Source organism: Salvelinus alpinus, chromosome 33 (assembly GCF_045679555.1).
Source record: "Salvelinus alpinus chromosome 33, SLU_Salpinus.1, whole genome shotgun sequence".
NCBI lineage: Eukaryota > Metazoa > Chordata > Actinopteri > Salmoniformes > Salmonidae > Salvelinus > Salvelinus alpinus.
The window spans coordinates 4,729,960-4,752,581 of NC_092118.1; the positions used below are offsets into that span (position 1 = coordinate 4,729,960).

A 22,622-nucleotide genomic window follows, 5' to 3' on the forward strand; every position below is an offset into this window, starting at 1 on the left:
AACAAGCTTTACTTTACTATTTATGTTTTTGACAACTTTTAATTTTACTTCACTACATGCCTAAAGAAAATGATGTACTTTTTACTCCATAAATTTGACCTGACACCCAAAAGTACTGCTACATTTTGAATGCTTAGCAGCACAGGGAAATGGTCTTATTTACACACTTATCAAGAGAACATCCCTGGGTCATCACCACTCTTAACTGACTTGCCTAGTTAAAAGGTTCAATAAAATAAATAATCTGAAATAAATAAAAAATGGTAGATCGGGATCTGACTGGGCCACTCAAGGATCTCTGTACTTTGCTCCGTTCATATTTCCCTCGATCCTGACTAGTCTCCCATCCCTGCTGCTGAAAAACATCCCCAAAGCATGATGCTGCCAACATCATGCTTCTCCGTAGGGATGGTGCCAGGTTTCCTCCAGAAGTGACGCTTGGCATTCAGGCCAAAAGAGTTCAATTTTGGTTTCATCAGACCAGAGAATCTTGTTTCTCAGAGTCCCTTAGGTGTCTTTTGGCAAACTCCAAGTGGGCTGTCACACTTTTTACTGAGGAGTGGCTTCTGTCTGGCCACTCTACCATAAAGGCCTGATTGGTGGAGTGCTGCAGAGATGGTTATCCTTCTGGAAGGTTCTGCCATCTCCACAGAGGAACTCTGGAGCTCTGTCAGAGTGACCGTCAGGTTCCCTGACCAAGGCCCTTCTCCCCCAATTGCTCAGTTTAGCTGGGCGGCCAGCTCTAGGAAGAGTCTTGCTGGTTCTAAACTTCTTAAATTTACGAATGATGGAGGCCGCATCCCGAGTGGCCCAGCGATCTAAGACACTGCATCGCAGTGCTTGAGGCGTCACTACAGACCTGTGTTCCATCTCAGGCTGTGTCACAGTCGGCCTTGACCGGGAGACCCATGAGGCGGCGCACAATTGGCCCAACGTCGTTCAGGTTAGGGGGGATTTGGGCGTCTGGGATTTCCTTTCATTGTCCCATCGCACTCTAGCTACTCCTTGTGGCGGGCCGGGCGCCTGCAAGCAGTCATCGGTCGCCAGCTGGAAGGTGTTTCCTCCGACACATCGGTGCGGCTGGCATCCGGATTAAGTGAGCTGTTTAACAAGAAGCAGTGCGGCTTGGCAGGGTCGTGTTTCGGAGGACTTTTGGTTCTTGTCCTTCGCCTCTCGCGAGTCCATAGGGGAGTTGCAGCGATGGGACAAGACTGTAACTACCAATAGACAGGTGTGTGCCTTTCCAAATCATGTCCAACCAATTGAATTTACCACAGCTGGACTCCAATCACATTGTACAAACATCTCAAGGATGATCAATGGAAACAGGATGCACCGGAGCTCAATTTCGAGTCTAATAAAAAAAAGTCTGAATACTTATGGAAATAAGGTATGTTTTTTTATTTTCAATACATTTGCTAAACAATTTTTTTTTACTGTTTTTGCTATGTCATTATGGGGTACTGTGTGTAGATTGATGATGAAAATGTTTTTAATCCATTTTATAATAACGCTGAAACAACAAAATGTGGAAATGTCAAGGGGTCTGAATACTTTCTCGAACTTTCTCGAATGCACTTTGTGTGTGTGTGTGTGTGTGTGTGTGGATGTATGTACGTACAAACACACACACACACACAAAAGTTTGGACACACTTACTAACTACATGTTTTTCTGTATTTTTACCATTTTCGACCTTGTAGAATAGTAGCGAAGAAATCAAAACAATGAAATAACACATATGGAATAATGTAGATACCAAAAAAGTGTAACACAAATCAAAATATATTTTATATTTGAGATTCTTCAAAGTAGCCACCCTTTGCCTTGATGGCAGCTTTGCATTCCCTCAACCAGCTTCACGAGGTAGTCACCTGGAATACATTTCAATTAACAAGTGTGCCTTGTTAAAAGATAATTTGAGGAATTTCTTTCCTTCTTAATGCGTTTCAGCCAATCAGTTATGTGACAAGGTAGGGGTGGTATACAGAATATAGCCCTATTTGGTAAAATACCAAGTCCATATTATGTCAAGAACAGCTCAAATAAGCAAAGAGAAACGACAGTCCATCATTACTTTCAGACATGAAGGTAAGTCAATGCGGAAAATGTCAAGAATTTAGAAAGTTTCTTTAAGTGTAGTCGTTAAAAAAAGCGCTATGATGAAACTGCCTCTCACAAGGACCGCTCATTAGAGTTAACTGCACCTCAGATTGCATCCCAAATAAATGCTTCACAGAGTTCAAGTAACAGACACATCTCAACATCAACTGTTCAGAGGATACTGCGTGAATCAGGCCTTCATGGTCGAATTGCTGCAAAGAAACCACTACTAAAAGGTCACCAATATGAAGAAGAGACTTGCTTGGGCCAAGAAACACGAGCAATGGACATTAGACTGGTGGAAATCTGTCCTTTGGTCTGATGAGTCCATATTTAAGATTTTTGGCTCCAACCACCGTGTCTTTGTTAGATGCAGAGTAGGTGAATGGATGATCTCCGCTTGTGTGGTTCCCACCATGAAGCATGGAGGAGGAGGTGTGATGGTGTGGGGTGCTCTGCTGGTGACACTGTCAGTGATTTATTCAGAATTCAAGGCGAACTTAACCAGCATGGCTATCACAGCATTCTGAAGCGATACCCCATCCCATATGGTTTGCGCTTAGTCGGACTATCATTTGTTTTTCAACAGGTCAATGACCCAAAACACACCTCCAGGCTGTGTAAGGGCTATTTGACCAAGAAGGAGAGTGATTGAATGCTGCATCAGATGACCTGGCCTCCATAATCACCCAACCTCAACCCAATTGAGATGGTTTGGGATGAGTTGGATCGCAGAGTGAAGGAAAAGCAGCCAACAAGTACTCAGCATATGTGGGAACTCCTTCAAGACTCCTTCAAGGCAAAGGGTGGCTACCTTGAGGAATCTCAAATATAAAATATATGTTGATTTGTTTAACACTTTTTTGGTTACTACATGATTCCATATCTGTCTTCACTATTATTCTACAATGTAAAAAATAGCAAAAATAAAGAAAAACCCTTGAATGAGTAGGTGTGTGCAAACGTTTGAGTGGTACTGTATGTATGTATATATAAATAAAACTACATTTTAGGGGGATTGTGTGTGTAGTGATTTGTTTTGGATTATTGCTAGGTATTACGGCATTGTTGGTGCTAGAAACACAAGCATTTCGCTGCCCCTGCGATAATATCTGCACATCTGTGTACACGACCAATAAACGTTGATTTCGTTTTAAAAAGTACCATAGGTGGGGGAATAGGCATGGAGCATGCATGCATATACCATTTCACTCCACAGCCAGAAGGGGAGAGACAAAAGGGTGTGGGGTAAAGGTATGGGTGTAGGTGTTTTAAATCAGCCTAATTCCTCAGCATATGTGGAGCAGAGAGGGGGACATGTTAAGACATGCACTCTATTTTTGGCCAGACGCAATCAGGCGATAGAGAATAGTATCCATGCCTTCAAACACAACCACAAATGTAATATTATAATATCCCTCACCTGGGATCCCTCACCTCACAATACATTTTTCAGTGTCAGAATGTGTTTTAAGACTGTTGCTTTGAGGTCATTCTCTTCCTGATGGCATTCTCTTCCTGGTGGCATTCAAACAGAAAGCAAAACAGACAGAAAACTTTGATTCCGCAAGGTCTTCCATCTCAAAGGACACCATGAAGATAAGGCATGGATTTTACAATAGACTTGAAAGTTTCAAGGGAGTGAGTTGTAATATTCTCTCTCTCAAACTGTCTTCATCTATAAATATCTACATCCACATCCCTGACAAAAACTGAGCCAAGTCATCAAAACGTGTGGCAACTGACAGGGACTTGAGGATAACAACAAAATATGTCATAGAGGGCTTGTCAAATCACCCCACTTAATTATGGGGTGTTGACTCTGGTCATTTGAGCACAGCACACTTCTGACAGAGAGGCCATGCATGGAGTTCAATGACACTACACCTACTTTGCTGCTGGGAGCATTATCATTTGTACAGGGAGTAAAATCTTTGCCATTGGAACAACACTGTGTACGAAAACGTATAAAAAGACACAAAGGTTATGGATTGGCCTACAGTACACACCCAAACATATTGGCACATTTTGTCCCTGCTCCAGAAAAGGATATTCTATAACACACAGGCACCATAATCTAAACCACATAAATGCAACTTAACCAGGTCATAGCCAAGTCAAAACAACAGAGGGCCTGGACACTATCTTACATAAAACCAATTAAGCCAAATTAGACAGACAAGTCTATGTGGAGAAAACAACCCATAGTGACATGAACACTCAAATCAAATTTGATTGGTCGCGTACATATATTTTGCAAATGTTATCGTGGTTGTAGCTAAATGCTTATGTTCCTATCTCCAAAAGTGTAGTTACACCTAACAACACAACAAACACATGTAAATAAAGGAATTAAGAAATATTAGAACGAGCCATACCAGAGTCCAGAATATAAATATGTAACGATGGTGTGTATAGACATTTTGGATGGTATACGAATAGAAAAGGTGTACAGCAGTAGTTCTATAGGATGAGCCTTGACTTGAATACAGTATATACAGATGAAGTGGGTAAAACAGCATGTAAACATGATTAAAGTGACCAGTATTCAACGACTGTGTGCATAGGGCAGCAGGTCTCTAAAGTGCAGGTTTGAGTACCCGTACACAGTGCACAAAGACAAATACAAGTAGCCACAAAGCAGGATACATATGCGATCAATATGAGTGGGATAGGTTCTACAGTGGTGTGTAATCTTATTAAAAAAATATCTGCATTTGGCTGGTCAACAATGGTCCCATCGGGATCTTACATATCAGCTTGGTTCGTAAGTGGAGTCAGGAGTCACACCTGATTTAGGGTGAGATACGAGCTGTTCACTGATGGGGTACTGAGTTGAGGATAAGGTTGGGATGAGCTGATTCAAGATTTGTGGTAAATTGCAACTTCAAGATTAAGAACAATTTTGCAAAAGACAGGCTGTAATTAATTGAGGAAGTAAGCATAATGACAGGTGTTTATCCAGTGAACTTGCAGATTGACTCAATGCATTTAGGCACTATGTACCTAATATCTAGTTCCCAACTGTTACACAGGCCAGGTGTGCACTCTTCTGATAATAAATATACAATGACATTGGCAGGATTTTGGCTTTATGAACTAGATTCCGTTACGTAAAATCATAAACATTTTGATCACTCCTCAGGACGTTTGTAAGACAAACACCATTCAAGCTTAGATGTCTAGTATTTAGTTAAATGCATGAATCAATCTTCAAAGAATTCTTGTTCTCTTTACAGGTACAAATTAATATACTACATTAAAATATCCAACAGCAAATGAGGGATTGTTGTCAAACAGTAAGTGAATGATGCACCCAGAACTGTGACTTTTAGGCTACTCAAAACAACACCAGATAACACAGCTAATTACCACTATTAGTGCAATCTCGCAATCAGCGTGAATGACATTTCATGAATATTCTGAAATTATTATCATCATACCTCCAAAATCTTGTCCAAGTCATCTTTGGTGAGACAGGGGTAGTCTTCTAGTATTTTATCCCTTTGTGCATTGTACTGTTTTGCAGCAAGTTTCCAATTCGGTTCCTCGAGAACTTGGAATATTGCTGCCCCGATGGACAGATAAAAAATGATCGCAGAAGTCAATAGAGGACCTTTATCCACCATACTTAAATGGCTCAACTTTTCAATTTGCGGGAGAGGGGTCCCAATTTAAATGTGTAAGTGTTGTCCCAAGCACATGCTCAACAGTCTTTTGGGGCGGCTTGACTTTTATTCCTTACGAGTCTTTTGAAAAACTTGTCGAAAATACCTCTGGTACCATTTGCTCTGGTGAAAATAATAAGAAAGTGTACATAAATGTATCCGAACTGGGCGAATGGGAAGGCTGTGCTGAAATGTCAACACAGATGCGTGTTTATTCGGTGCCGCAGTTTGCTCTCCACGTGCGGTGCTCGGTTGCAAATGATTACGGGCTACGGAGATGCAAAGGCTACTACTGAAACTTGTGGGGGAGTGGAGAAACGCACAAAAAGATCCGCCCATTAGAATAGGCTCTTCTAGTCTTCTAGTCTGGTGGGTGGGGGTTCTGCTGGTAATGCCTGCTCCTCCAGCCTAAATTGAAAGCATTACTTTTTATTTCACGTTTCAGTTGAAGCTGACTTTCGTTGTTATCATTGCAGAGGCCTATCTAAAAATATTTTACTATGTCAGGCAGCGGTGGAAAAAGTACTCAATTGTCACACTTGATTAAAAGTAAAGATACTTTAGTAGAAAATGACTATTGTAAAAGTGAAAGTCACTCAGTAAAATACTACTTTAGTAAAAGTCTACAAGTATTTTTTATTTGACCTTTATTTAACTAGACAAGTCAGTTAAGAACAAATTCTTATTTACAATGACGGCCTACCAAATTGCAACTGCATGCAATGTCGTGAGGGAGACAAATATTTTAGCTCCTATTAGAATTAGAATAGGCTCTTCTAGTCTTCTAGTCTGGGGGGTGGGGGTTCTGCTGGTAATGCCTGCTCCTCCAGCCTAAATTGAAAGCATTACTTTTTATTTCACGTTTCAGTTTTCATTTGAAGCTGACTTTCGCTTCGGCTTGCCAGTTCATTATTGTGGTGAAATTATTTAATGTTTTTCCTTCAACTCATTTATTCAGTGCGTTCGATGACGTGGGACCCCAAGGCGTTTGCCAGGGATAATTACAATACATTATTATTTAATAATTTCGAGGCCACATAACTTTATTTTTCCCAGAAGGAACTTCAGTTGTGGCAAACATTTCACACATGACAAATCCAAGAACATTGTGCAACAATAATGGCACTAGTACAAGGAAGCTGCTATTTTAGCTCCTAGGTTAGGGCCCTTAATTTTGAATAAATCTAACAAATGTAAGTTGTTAGAATATATAAAAGGTAACCGTTTCTATGAAGTACATATGTTCTTTTCACCAACTACTCTAAGTAACTATCTGTCTTATGTACCCATACCAAATGTTAAATATCATACTCATTTGAGTGTTCCAGATTTATATTTACTATGTTACGTCTAGTCTATGAGACCAGACTGAGTAGGTCTGTGACATTGCATGTTGTCATTACTGGCAAATTAATACTCTTAATTACACCAGGAAAATTCTGGCTTATAAAATGTCCATGCCTTTTACCAGTTCTGAATACCAGTAATACAAAGACGGTCTGATGGGGTCAATTGAGCCAAAATATGAATCCTACTTAGTTATCACGCAGCAGTCAGAACAATGGCCATAATAAGACTCATCTCCCGAACGCAACACAAGCCCACAAGCAACGTGTGACTATCCTCTCACATCTGTGGTAAACCACAATGGAAACAGAAGCAATTAATATGAACCTCTCTAAAGGATGTTACATTTGGAGTCGAATGCCAGAGCTGTGAATCAGTAGTGGAGTTATAATAAAACATCTACTGTACACTCGACTCATTTATCTAGTCCGACTACGACTGTCTGATAAAGCACTTTTGACAATCCATCTGAAGCCTTTAAAATAGTTTTGTGACCCACCAAGTAAACAAATAAATGTTCCTAACCACAACACATTCAAATTCATTTTGTAAAGCTCTTTTTACAACAATTGTCACAAAGTGTGTGACCCACCAACAAAGCAATTCTTCCAACCACCCCCCACACACACAAGTTGTGCTTTACAGTAACCCGGACTAGACCACCACACAGTATTTAGCTGCCCTCCTAGTATTTAGCTGCAACCCATTAGTCGGTCTCCGACCCACTAAGAAACACTGTCCTAGACAACACATGACAACACAAGCTCCATGTGACCACCCACCCACCCACAGTTTGGTGCTTGTCCCATTGGACTCTGGTCAAAAGTAGTCCACTGGATAGGGAATAGGGTACCGTTTGGGACACCGCCTCCTCTTCACTTGCTGTCCTGACGAATAGCATATGTCAGATAAAGAGGTAAACAAACGCAGGGCACTGTTTGGATGTGGCTTCCCTTCTCAGGACAAAGTGGATGTTGTTGTGACCACTAACCTGAGGGATGCAGGCCCCTGTTTGTGACCTTGTTATTGCATCTGCCTTTCGGGCCAAGAAAGGTGTGGGGGAAGGAAGCGTTGTGAGATGGACGTCTTTATCTTAAGCCCTTGTGTATTAAACAGAGCCTTTCTTTCATGTTGAACCAACCAGCTTGGCCCTCTGTTCTCTCTCTCTCTCTTCGTGTGTGTGTGTGCGTGCGTGTGCGTGTACGCGTGTGTTTAGGCACTTCCTCTAATACTACTCACTCCAGCCATTACTCCGTGCCCGCCCTCCCCAATTAAGGTTCCACTAACCTCCTGCGATACAGTGTTAAAAAAAACAACATTTACCTTGTTTACAACAAAGGAGTGAAACAGGCTTATATTTTGCGTTCTGGTGGGGTACGACAGTTGAACTAGGTTCGTGAGGCCTATAAGTTATATTCTAGGAAAATCTATATGTACTATATCATTAATTTAAATGTCTATAAATGGATGTAGCTACAGCAGATTGTCCCTTTAAATTCATGGAGGCTTTTTCAATCCATTGCCCCTCACTGATGCTCACGTGTCACAGGTGAACATGATCAGGTTATCTGGTCATCAAGTTAAACTGTTTACACATCATCTTTGTGGCTAGGTTGGTAGAGCATGGTGCTTACAGCATCAGAGTCATAGGTTCAATTCCTGCTAGGATGCTTCCTATGAAAAAGTATGCAGACATTACTGTAAATTGCTTTGGATAGAAGTGTCTGCTTAATGGAATATATTTTTTTTTTATCGCTTTGGTACTATTTTCACAAGTTTGTGGTAAAATTTCACAACTCAGTACAAAACAGATCATCAAAAAGGCTGTTTTTTCCTAACTTTAAGCACATTTTCAATTGACTAAAGACCACACACAAAATCACACAGAAATGTTTTCACCAAACCTAATCAATGTTTCATCTAGAAATACCTTTCATATAAAGTAATTGCTTTTCACATTGCAGTGCTCACAATACCTTTCATATGATTCTCTTCTCATTTGTTAAAATAAATTTGACCATCATTTAATACAACCGCGCTTAATGGTTAATCACTTAACCGTTTGGTAAACCTAGAGATTTTAAAGTGATTTGTCTACTACATATGGATTTTGAGAACTACAGAAATAAAAGGTGTGTTTGTAAAGTATAAATATCTGAATTACATGTATGATACATGATAACAGTACATAATGACTACTCCATATTGCTAATAGATTTCACATGGTGGTAACCACAACTGGTCACCATATAAAAGGGTGTGTGAACACTTACAATTTTCTTTCAACATGGAGCAGGATAGACAGCGAGGAAGAAATCAACGAGCTTGTGGACAAGGGGCCCATCAGAGAGGTGGGCATTGGCGCCATCAAAAAGTTCAAAGAGGTGGGAATGGCCCCCAACAAAGAGGTCAAAGAGGTGGGCATGGGCCCTGTCAAAGAGGTGGACATCAGAGAGAGGGAGGCAGACGGCAGGGAACTGTTGTGTCTAATAGTCTGGGCCATCGTCGTTGACCAGGTGGTAAATAGAGGCCTTACCATGGCAGAAGCTGCCAGATTAGTTCACCCCAATCTGAAAAAAATCCGCTGTCAATTTGATCTTGAGAACATTTCACCAAGAAAACCTGTAAGTCTGCAGGATATGCACTATGCTTTACATTACATTTACAATAAATTACATTGTAATGCATGTAAATTAACAAAAGTCACGCCCTGATCTGTTTCACCTGTCTTTGTGCTTGTCTCCACCCCCCTCCAGGTGTCGCCCATCTTCCCCATTATCCCCCGTGTAATTATACCTGTGTTTTCTGTTTATCTGTTGCCAGTTCGTCTTGTCAAGCTTACCAGCATTTGTCCTGTCAGCTCCATTTTCTTCCCCGTAGACTCTTTTTCTCACCCTCCTGATTTTTGACCCTTGCCTGTCCTGACCCTGAACCCAGATGCCTGACCACTCTGCCTGCCCCTTAGCCTGCCTGCTGTACTGTACCTTTGCCCCTATCTGGATTTCCGACCTCTGCCTGACCTGAGCCTAGCTGCCGTCCTGTACCTTTGTCCCTGTAATAAATATTGTTAGCCTCGACACGGTCTGCATCTGGGTCTTACCTTATCTTGATAGTCATGGCCAGTTCGTACTGACTCAGCAGACCCGGGCCAGCTGCGCGATGCCATCTCCTCCCAAGGAGCCACCATCAGGAGGCACGAGGAACTGCTTCGTGGCCGTATGGAGAGGGTCCAAATGTTGGCTGAACACCATGACCGGGCATTGGACGGTTTGCTGGAGCAATTATGTGGGTTGTCTGGGAGGCAGCCTACCACGGTGGTAGCCCCGCAGTAACCCTGAGTAACCCCTCAGTAAGCGCCGTCTCATCGGCCACCTTCTCGGGAGCCCCGAAAGTCTTCACACCCTTTGCAGTTTTCATAATTTGCTGATTTAAGTCCAAATAAATAAAAAAAGTATTACATTGGTATTTGTTTTCCACTGACAGGCACAATAGTGACCATGAATTACTTTAAGTCTTATGCAAGCCCAATACGAATTTAATGGCAGTAAAGAGATTCGTTTTATTTATTGATTTAACCTATATTCTTTCTCCGTTCCCTTTTTCATAAATAATTGTTACAAGTTTTTACTTGAATGTCTTAAGTGTAATTAATTGCCAACTTTACTCTGAAATAAATCAATTGGCGCTGAATAAAAATTAGAATGTATACGAAGTTGCCTTAGAAAATAGGCTAATCATGTTTGTTAATCTGACTCGTATGGGTAACCAGAAATGGGTTATATAATAGTATTAGCTGTGAGAAAATAAGTACCTTATAAAATGCGTCTCATATCAAACGAATGTGTCAGCATTCACAGAGAGAGATACTATATTTCATTTATCAGTTTTAGTGCAACATTTTTTGTAAACAGTTTGCTTTGCTTGCCAACAAACGATAGACCATAACTACAATCTTGTTATGGACTTAATGGGTCAATCCAGGATTCGAAAAACAGTTTGCACAGTTAATACAAAGCTAAGGGATGAGGGTGGAGAATTGTAATGACTCAAATTCATCGACAGAGCTATGGAAACAACTGACCATCCATTAGATCAAAATTATAGTTTTAACCATGTTTTGAAGCTATACAGTGTTTGTTTACAAGCTTATATTTTGGATTCTGATGGTGTACGACAGTTGAACTAGCTCATGAGGCATTTATAATACATTTTCTTGAAGAGTTAATGGTGATATATTATTGATTTAGAAGTCCAAAAATGGCTGCTCCAACCTTGGATTGCCCCTTTAAAATTATAAAACCTGAGTGGGAGTCTCTTTGCAGCAGGATGTCAATGCTAGTAGAAAGGCCTAACCGCTTGGGAGTGACTGTAGAACAGATAGTTATCGAGGGCCACCGTGGTGGCCTTTTGAAGAGAAGAGGGAGGTCCACATGCCACTGGGGGGACACAAACTACTTCCTAATGGTCAGAGACGTCAGATAAGAGGGTCAGAAGAGTCCTATCAGATGAATGAGTGGCAGAATTCTGCTGTTTGTGTCAGGCATATTCAGCAGGGACTCTTGTCTAAGAATCTCGGGTGAAACAATGCCATCCCATGACATCCTGTATTGCTCAGTTGGAAAAGCATGGTGCTTGCTACGTCAGGATTGTGGATTAGATTCCCTGGGCCACCCATATTATTTTTTATTTTATTTATATTAACATTCAGCTCTTCAATATGAGAAATGGCCTCAATTGAACCAAATCTATTAAAAACAAAAAGTAGGCATTGATTCGAAGCCGAATAATAAAGGAGATTCACATGAGCACCATATTGCTTACTCCACCCATGCTCTACAAAGGTGGCAGATACTGTAGCTTAACGCAGGGATCATCAACTAGATTCAGGCGATTTTTTCTTGAGCAGATGGTCCGGGGGCCGGAACATAATTACAAATAATTTGTAGACTGCAAATTGACCGTAAGAAACCCAAACAGATACAATATTTGACAAAAACATAACCATTTCAAACCTTGCTTACATTTGTATATAACCACATACACTCACTAACCAGTTTATTTGGTTCACCCATCTACAACTGGATCGGCCCCACTTTGCCTCCAGAACAGCTTGAATTATTCAGGGATTTCTACAAGGTGTCAAAAACTTTCCACAGGGATGTTGGTCCATGCTGACGCGATGGCATCACGCAGTTGCTGCAGATTGGACAGCGGTACATTCATGCTGTGAACAGCCCGTTCTATAGTATCTCATCCCAAAGATGCTCTATTGGGTTGAGGTCTAGGGACTGCACAGGCCACTCAAGTAAACCAAACTCGCTGTCATGTTCCAGGCAATGTTTTCCACTCCTTAATTGTCCAGTGTTGGTGATTGTGTGCCAACTGGAGCCTCTTCTTGCTTCTTCTTGTTTTTAACTGATAGGAGTGGAACCAGGTGTGGTCATCTGCTGCAATAGCCCATCAGTGACAAGGACCGTCAAGTTGTGCGCTTCGAGATGCCGTTCTGCACACCACCGCGCCATTATTTATCTGTTAGTGTTAGCTTGCACGATTCTTTCCGTTCTCTTTCGAACTCTCTCATCAACGAGCTGTTTTCGCCCACAGGACTGCCGCTTACTGGATGTTTTTTGTTTCTCGCACCATTTTTGGTAAACCCTAGACACTGTCGAGCGTGAAAAGCCCAGGAGGGCATCCGTTTCTACGATATTGGAACCTCATAATTAACTTATGAGTGGGAATACTTTGGAACACATTTCCGAAATTCCAAAACAAAAATTTAAAAACGTGTTTTGGAACTCTGGCCTACTGGTTAGAGCATAGGGACAGTGCCCGAAAAGTTGCTAGTTTGAATTGCTGAGCCGACAAAGTGAAAAATCTGTTGATGTGCTCTTGAGCTAGGCACTTGGGATATGGGGATATGCTATAAACACATTTCCAATTAATTAATACGCACGTGTACATGTATGAAATAAGACAAATATAACCACCAACCAAATTATTGTTTTCCCACAGCTTTGACCTACTACAGTAGCTATGTTGGTCTATTGTACGCAGGTTGCTTAGGATTCAAACCTTCTCAATCAGCATAATTCATAGGGTTGGAGGAGGGTTCCCACAATAATGTGATTTGTACTGCATTTTAACTTGAGTGAGCAGTTTGTCTTGTAGTAATGTGGTGTCTGCCTGTATTCCCTTCAGTTTCGACCCACTTGTGATATAATAATAATATACACTGAAGAAAATTATAAATGCAACATGTAAAGAGTTGGTCCCATTGTTCATGAGCTGAAATAAAAGATCCTAGACATTTTCCATACGCAAAAAATATCTTATCTCAAATGTTGGGTACAAATTTGTTTACATCCCTGTTAGTGAGCATTCCTCAAGTTTAGAGGGAGCGTGCAATTGGCATGCTGACTGCAATAATGTCCACCAGAGATGGTACCAGAGAATTGTATGTTCATTTCTCTACCATAAGCTGCCCCCAAAGTTGTTTTAGAGAATTTGGCAGTACAAACAACCGGCCTCAAAATCGCAGACCACGTGTGTATGGTGGCCCGTTGGCGCGCCGGTTGCTGATGTGAGGCCCATTTTTTTTAAGGTATCTGTGACCAACAGATGCGTATCTATATTCTCACTCATGTGAAACCCATAGACTAGGGCCTAATGGATGTATTTCAATTGACTGATTTCCTTAAATGAAATGTAACTCAGTAAAATCTTGTTGCGTTTATATTCTTGTACAGTATATATTATACAATTCATGGCTTATGTTTAAAAAGTGTGATAAATGCGTACATTTTCCTGTTTCTAAAATATATTGCTCAAAACAAGTTGTTCAGTTACTTACTCCTCTCTCCCTCAGTGACTGTGAGCAGCAGCAACAGCGTCACCACTGCGGGTGCATAGGCTGTGCGAAAATTGCTTGGATTGTTTTGTGAGCTATTTGCTATGAGGGGGAACTGCCCCAATGAAATGGCCGGATTTCATAATAATAAATTACAGCACAAAGTAAATGGACCGTCCTGGGGCGCTCAATGTGAATTCAATCAGAAGTTCTCCCTCCCAATGAGTCTTCCGCACGTGAGACTAGATCTGCGCTTTCAGGTACAGATGGCACTAAAGCAAAAAGCTAATTGTAATTAGCTAACTTGTAAATAAATGATTATAACAGTTATGGGAGCCTGGGACCTGATAAACCGGACATTTACATCCAACAAGAGTCGAAGGACAGAGGGATACACTATCTAGAACCTTCTCATCGCGGATCTGGTAGGACAAAAAAACATGACGTTGCCTGGCCAATTTGACTGTTTCCCCCCATGTTGTTCATCAGGTATTACTGTGACAGGCCGACATGTTATGTGGACTAAAATAGTACACAACCGGGTGTATCACAAAGCATGATCAAATTAATTAGCCAGCTAGTCATTTTGAGAAACATTGACAAATAGTTTGGTCGATTTTTGGGGGTCAAATTAACCTGTTATCTACCTTTGATAAGCAGCTAAATAGCTATAGGTACCTGGTAGCTTGCTAGTTAGTTAGCTCCTATGCTAATTTCAAGTCTTTCTAAACTAATATCTTACTAACTCTGAAATATTAAATTATTTCTGAATGAAAGTTAACTGGGTGCACATCATCATGCTTTGTGACATTATGTTAGCTAGCTATCCCCAGTTAGATAATGCTTTGTGACATTATGTTAGCTAGCTATCCCCAGTTAGATAATGCTTTGTGACATTATGTTAGCTAGCTATCCCCAGTTAGATAATGCTTTGTGACATTACGCTAGCTAGCTATCCCCAGTTAGATAATGTGTGTTCACTTATTGCATCTGCATACTTGTTGCATTCTCCCTGGTGCACTCGTTTGTTCGTGAGCTAGCTGCTCATTCGTAATAATATTGTAATGACCTGACTAGATCATAAAGGAACAATTGTCCAGACAGAGGATTGAGTTTACAAATTGACGGTTTATTAAACCAACTTTACACAGGCTACTGTTTGGCCGTAGCCCACGCCAAATAAATGAAAGATACACACAAGCCAATCGTGACCTTCTCTTGTGAAGCCCAGACGTAAAGAGAGAGAACAAAGGCTAAACCTGGTCTTAACTTCCAATGCTCCATCCCCCTGTCCAACCCCCCTCCACGCCACTCCGCCATCCGCCAGGATGCCCGGCATCAGAACATTCCAGGCATTTCCGTGATTGACAGATAGCAGGTTGATTGACATGTCGGACCCCGCGAACACTGGGTACTGGTAGGTACAACACAACCACCTACCAGCCTAACACATAACACACAGCTGTCTGTGCGGGTCGCTACACAGCCGCCCCACCACAAAGTCCCTCGTCCCCGAGGGAACAAACAAAGTCTCTGAAGCGACCCGGAGGTCCCCTTTGCCTGCGTGGCCGTGATGGTCGCAGAGTGCCCCCCTGGGAACCAGGGGATGAAGGCAGGGATATAGGGGACAAGGAATATAGTCCGTGGCTCTGGGGAACCACGCGGTGACACAGGGGGGGAGACAGGGGGAGTGGGCTGTCTGGAGCCTTGTCTGCGGCACCTGGGGGTGGGTGCCTGGAGAATGTCATTGCCAGAGAGGGGAATTGTGGGGGTTCTTGGGGTTTGGGGAGAAGAGGCCCCTCTGTATGGGGCTAACCTGTCCCGGTGTAGTGTCACCTTTCTCCCCCTGGGAGGAAGCTGCACCCGGTAAACAACCTCTCCTACCCTCTTCAGGACACTGCAGGGTCCCACACAGTGACTGTCCAACTTGGGGCATCTGCCTTTTTTCCTTAGCGGGCTGTAGACCCAGACCAGCTCCCCAGCCACAAAGTGCCTTCCCCGGGTGTGCACGTCATAGTTCCTCCTCTGCCTCACACCTGCATTCAGCAGCTGCTCTCTGGCGAAGGTGTGGGCTGTCTCTAGGCGGTCCTGGAGTCTCCGGGCATACTCCGGCCCCGGGGGAACATGTGGGCTATCCAGGGGCCGACCAAACGCCATCTCCGCAGGGGTACGGATCTACATCAACTACATCCACTCTCACCCTCTCCATGGGATCCCCCACTGGGAACTGTTGGAGCTGAGCATGAGAGTGGCCTGGGGGGCCCTTTCTCGCTGTGCAGTTGTCACAGCGGCGACAAAAGTCCTCCACATCCCTCTTGTGCTGCCCCCAGTAAAAGCCCTGACGGAGGCGGCGCAGTGTTTTTGTGACCCCAAAGTGTCCAGTCCCCACCCCCCCATGAGTACTCTGGAGCACAACCTCCCGCAATGCTTTTGGGACCACCACCTGCCACCTCTCCTCCCCCGTAGCTGACTCCTTCCATGCCCGCTGTAGCATGCCATCAGCCAGCCGCAGTCTCTCAAACTTTGACCACAACCCTTTGGTCGCGAGTGAGAGCGCTGTCACTTCTTCCCATGGTGGCCTCACCTGCGCCTCTACCCACTGTAGCACTGGCTGTAGGTCTGTGTCCCGTCCCTGCTGCTGCCCCCATTCAGCCACGTCGGCATTCTGCAGCTCACAGCAGACAGGCCCGCTCGCCCGACACACTGTGGCGGCAGCCGTCTGCAGTACAGGGCCGATGGGACATGGCGTCGACGTTGGAGTGGCGTGCCCCTGCCCTGTGCACCACCGTGAAGTCATACGGCTGAAGCTCCTCCAACCAGCGTACCACCTGCCCCTCTGGCTCTCTGAAAGACATGAGCCACTGGAGAGCAGAGTGGTCAGTCCTTACAGTAAAGGGCAGACCACCCAGGTAGTACTTGAAGTGTTTGACGGAAGCCACAACAGCCAAGAGCTCCAGCCGGGTGACACAGTAGCGGCGCTCATGTTTGTCAAATGTTTTGCTGAAGTACGCCACCACTCTCTCCCCCTCTGGCCCCACCTGGGCCAGCACCCCACCCATGCCCACATTGCTCGCGTCTGTGTCCAGGATAAAGGGCAAGGTGAGGTCAGGGGGGGCGAGCACGGGGGCCTCGATCAGTGCACGTCCTCACACTCCACTGTCAAAGTGAAAGCCTTGTCCTTCGGCAGCAGGCGGTTCAGTGGAGCAGCAACGCTTGAGAAGCCCCGTACAAACCTCCTGTAGTACGAGGCCAGGCCCAGGAAGCTCTTCAGCTGACGCTGGTCGGTGGGGGTGGGCCAGTCTCTGACAGACCCTACCTTGTCCTCCATGGTGCTGATCCCCTCCTTCCCCACTCGGTGGCCCAAGAAGGACATCTCTCTCCTCATGAAGTGGCACTTCTCGGGGTGGAGCTTCAGACCTGCGGCAGCCACCCTCTCCAGCACACGCCGTAGCGCCCCCAGGGCTGACTGGAAGGAGCTGCCATGGGCCAGGATGTCATCGAGGTATACCAGACACTGCTGTCGGGGGATGCCATCCAGCACCCTGTCCATCAAACGCTCAAAAGTAGCTGGAGCGTTGCACAGGCCAAAGCACAGGAACTTGAACTGCCAGTGTCCTCTGCTAGTGGAGAACGCAGTTTTGGCTCTGGCCTCTGTGGAGAGGGGCACCTGCCAGTAGCCACTGCGGAGGTCTAGTGAGGAGAACCAGGAGGACCCCCTAACCAGGTCCAGCAACTCATCGATATGTGGTATGGGGTATGAGTCCTTCCTGGTTACCTCATTCAGCCGCCTGTAGTCCGCACAGAACCTCAGCTTGCCCCCCTTCTTTGGAACCATGACGACTGGCGCCGCCCAGGGGCTGTCTGAGGGCTCAATGAAGTCTGCCCGCTGCATCTCCAACACAGCCTTGTCTGCCGCCTCCTGGCGTGCCAGCGGGATACGGCGGGGACGCATCTTGATGGGTTGAGCATCACCTGTGTCGATCTCATGCTGCACCAGATGAGTCTGACCCACCTCTTCCTCACTCAGCGCAAAGTTGTCTCTGAATTCAAACAGCAACTGCCACAACCGTTCCTGCTGCTCGGGGTCAAGACCAACACAGTTCCTCCCCCATATCTCCCTCACTGCAGACAGTGTCCCCTCCTCTCCCATCTGGGGTAGCTGGGCTGGGGGGGCGCGGCCCGGGCTCACAGAGGGCTGTGTCGTGGAGGTAGCTGGGTAAATGTAACCCACCGCCGTAGGTGACAGGGGGGCTGGGGAAAACTCACACACAGATGTGGGGAGGGGGGGCAGCCATGAGTCTCTGCTGCTTTAACTGTTGGAGTAAAGGGTTTGTTGGGTTGAGTGAATGTGACATTAGGGGGGGCCATGGTAACTTCCGGCCCTCCCTGGAAGCTCAGTGTGCCCCTATTTAGGTCTAACTGGCAGCCTGTGCTCCTAAGAAAGTCCAACCCCAGGATACAAGGGTCCTGCACAGCCGCCACCCACACAGGATGACGCACAGTCCTGCCCCCTACGGTCAGAGTCATTATTCCCTTCCCTTTCATGGGTGCCAGCTCACCTGTGACTGTGCGGAGCTGCACAGTTGTAGGCTCACACTGAGTCCAACCTGGCACAATATCTGGCCTCACCAGGGTTACTGTGGACCCAGTGTCCACCAGGGCGGAGCAGGGCACCCCCTCCACAGTGACAGGGACATGACAAAAGTCCCCAACACAGGTCCGGCCCACCACAACAACAGGCTCCATCCACTTGCCCTCATCTGCTTCTGGGGGAAGTGGAGCCTTGCTTCCCCATCTGTGCCGGTGGGCTCCTCCTGAAGAAGATGGTGGTTGGGATAGAAAGCCAGGGGTCCGCACTAGCCGGTCTATTCGGACCCCGAGCCGTTTCCCTGAGCTCTGGGGGACATGGGGCAATCTCGGCGCAGATGGCCTGGCTGGCCACAACCCCAGCAGACCCTGGAACCAGGGCGTGTGTTTCGTGCCGCCTGTAGCGACACAGCACGAATGAGTTCTGTCATTTCACCCACCCATGCAGGCTTTTCCGGCTCCGGGCTGCTCTGCCCCCCAGCTCGCACAGAGGGTCTGTCTCCCTGAACCCCCACCAAAGCCCCAGCTGAAGCCCCAGCCCACACCAGCTCCCTCTCCAAAGCCATCTCCAAGGCAACCTGTAATGACTCAGGATGAGCCAGCTGGGTCTGTATGCGCAGCTCCGTAGGAGAGAGCGCCTGTATGAACTGGTCCCGTGCTAGCTCGCTCTGCACGGAGGGGGGCATGTGAGCATATGCCCGCCGAGAGAGGCTCTCAATGTCATTATCTAGCACTGTAGAGGCTCTCCAGGCTGCCTGCTCTATTACTCAGTTCGGAGCGCAGTAGCCCGGGCTGTACACACTGTCCATAGCGCCTCCTCAGTGCTCCCACTAAAGCACCATAATCACGTCTGTCCTCGGGGCTAATCAATATCAAACAGGCCAGAGCTTCATCCGTGAGGCATAAAGCCAACTGCAGTGCCCTTTCTTCATCCGAACACCCCCTAAAATGAGCTAACAGTTCACACTGCGCATGAAAAGCTTCCAAATCCGCCTTACCGGAATACTTCCCACTTCTGACACCAGTGTAATGAAACAGCAGGGAGCAGGTCTCGAACCCTCAACCTTTTAGCCAGAAGGTCCGGCGCGCTATCGACTGTGCCGCAAAAGCATGCTCATGCGGCAGAGTCGATTTCCGCGCTTATAAACCCATGGTCGTTACACTACTCCCTCATTTCAAAGAGCACGTCCTCGCGCTAGCTTGCGACTCTACGTCTTACAGGAAAGAGCTCACCAGCCAAGCACACGCACTGTCGTGGATGCAAGGTCCGATCACTTCTGACACCAGTGTAATGAACTGACTAGATCATAAAGGAACAATTGTCCAGACAGAGGATTGATTGGCAGATAGCAGGTTGATTGACATGTCGGACCCCACGAACACTGGGTACTGGTAGGTACAACACAACCCCCTACTAGCCTAACACATAACACACAGCTGTCTGTGCGGGTTGCTACAATATAATATAATATAATCTGTTCAAAACAGTGGCAGCAGTGGTCATTCGGTTTTTGACATGGAAAAGGGAAATAAATATAGGTGTATTTATGCTGTTGTTCAAATGCTGGGGACGGGGTAGGGTGTTTGCATTTTTGTCCACCACCAGTTTTATCATTGCAATGTGATACAAAAAGCGGCTACGTGTGCTTTAGGACCATGCGGACGCCTCTGAGAAGTTGGGTAGGCTGTTTGAAGTGTTCAGCCAGCTGAATTTAGGACCAGGCAGACACCACAGAGAGGGCTGACAGGCTGTGTGAAGGCAAAGATTCCGGAAAGCTGTCTGGACCAGCACAGGAGAGTTGAGCATCTTTCAGTGTTAATGTGTTGTGCTCTTTCACTGAGTTGTAAAAGCAAGCAGAGCAGAAACGCACTAGTCTTTATTTGACTGATGTAACTGCTGTTGAACTTAACAACATTTCAAATGAAACTAGTGTTGCAGTGCTGAGCTAGTATTGTGACTGACATGTATTGTTTCATCCCCTCTCGACTGAGGTGAATGAATAAGCTACTCTAGCAAATTATTTTTGCCTCAATCACACTAGACCTAGATATTAGATATTTTGTTATTAGATATTCTGACATTCTTTCAGTGCAATGGGAGTTTTATTGGTCAGTATGGCAATGTAACATTATTGATCTGTCAGTTTCCCTAGCAAATTCCCTATTTTTCACACTGACACAAGTAATAAACAACTCTAACATGGTGCACAGTAGAGGTCTGCATGGGACTGATTTCTTCAGCCTCTTCCCGCCCACACCTGCTGGCTTTCTGTCCGACTCCCATTTGCTACCACAAGAACTGGTCCCAAACCCAACCAAAGTCCCGCAATGTTATTTTAGGCGTATGTGACAAAGCTAACTTGCCAGCCATGGTCCCAGCAATTTTGCACCCTAAAGGCAATTTCAAATGTGCAAACATTACTTAAGAAATAGGTTAAATTACCAGAGATCCCAATGGCCCGTACATTGTGTTACTGGGCTACAGTATATCAGCCAATATGCTAGATGTAGTTGGAGCCTACCTTTTAAGAGTCGGGAAAATTTTCAGACTGAGAAATAAGGGTGATCAATATTTAGGCCTATTTCTAAGCAATGTAGTGAACTGTAGCTTAATCATAGGCCTATTTAGGCCTATCATAGGCCTATTTCCTTGGAAAGATAACTGCCCTGTGCTTCTCTGCCCATGCATTAGCCTACTCTATTTCATTTAGACCACAAGCGCACCTGATCTCACAGGTATGGCTACTGAACTGGAAGCAGCAAGAATGATGACAGCAACACATGCTACGTTTTGCATAGGCCTATAGGATATATAGCCTACTTTTTAGGAGGATGATTTGCAGGCAGAGACAAATAATTGGTTAATCAATACTTATTTGAAAATGAAAAGGTGCAACGCTCGCTCATCGTAGTAACCTAACCTACGTGTGCATTGTGCCTTTTCCTTTTCAATGATGATTACATTTTGATTGCACTTCGGCTCACGTTGGTTGAGCGCCCTTCCACTTCCTTCCATTATCAATATTTATTTACAAGACACTGTAGTAATCTACAGTCAATTCATATTGAAGTTAATTTCATATTGAAGTTAAGTGCCACGTGATTCTTCGCCCATTTAGGCAACCTACTCTATTTCAATGAGACCACACATACTAGAACTCTCATGCCCAACTAGGAGAGGTAGGCTACTGAAGTTGAAGCAGCGAATTCTGCTTCAACTTGTGTGAATGATGCAAAAAAGATGTGATTTTAATACAATAGATAGGCTAACGCATACAAAGCAGAAACATAATCTGTGGGACAACAAAAAATACATGAAAAGTATGTGGACACCCCTTCAAATTAGTGGATTCGGCTTTGTCAGCCAAAATCGAAAAAGCCAAAATTGCTGCTGACAGGTGTATAAATTGCAATCTCCATAGACAAACATTGTCAGTTGAATGGCTCGTACTGAATAGCTCAGTGACTTTCAACATGGCACCGTCATAGAATGTAACGTTTCCAACAAGTCAGTTCCTCAAATTTCTGCCCTGCTAGAGCTGCCCCGGTCAACTGTAAATGTTGTTATTCTGAAGTGGAAAGTCTAGGAGCAATAACGGCTCAGCCACGAAGTGGTAGGCCACACAAGCTCACAGAATGGTACCGCTGAGTGCTGAAGCGAGTAAAAATCATCTGTCCTATGTTGCAACCCTCACTACCGAGTTCCAAACTGCCTCTGGAAACAACGTCAGCACAAGAACTGTTCGTAGGGAGCTTCATGAAATGGGTTTCCATGGCCGAGCAACCGCACACAAGCTTAAGATCACCATGCAAAATGCTAAGCGTCGGCTGGAGTGGCGTAAAGCTCGCTGCCATTGGACTCTGGAGCAGTGGAAACGCGTTCTCTGGAGTGATGAATCACGCTTCACCATCTAGCAGTCCGATGGACGAATCTGGGTTTGCCAGGAGAACGCTACCTGCCCGAATGCATATAGCCAAGTTTGGTGGAGGAGGAATAATGGTTGTTAATGGGGCTGTTTTTCATGGTTTGGGCTAGGCCCCTTAGTTCCAGTGAAGGGAAATATTTACAT

The 22,622-nt window shown here is 44.9% G+C and overlaps 1 protein-coding gene across 1 annotated transcript in view; it reads right to left on the reverse strand.

The window, feature by feature from the left end:
* Positions 1-6,049, reverse strand: part of kcnk5a (potassium channel, subfamily K, member 5a) — a 55,517-nt gene extending 49,468 nt beyond the window's left edge. The window contains exon 1 of the mRNA XM_071381213.1: positions 5,547-6,049. Within this exon, the coding sequence (XP_071237314.1) occupies positions 5,547-5,732 (186 nt within the window). The 5' untranslated portion in view covers positions 5,733-6,049. The remainder of the gene's footprint in view (positions 1-5,546) is intronic.
* Between the last annotated feature and the right edge of the window lie 16,573 nt (positions 6,050-22,622).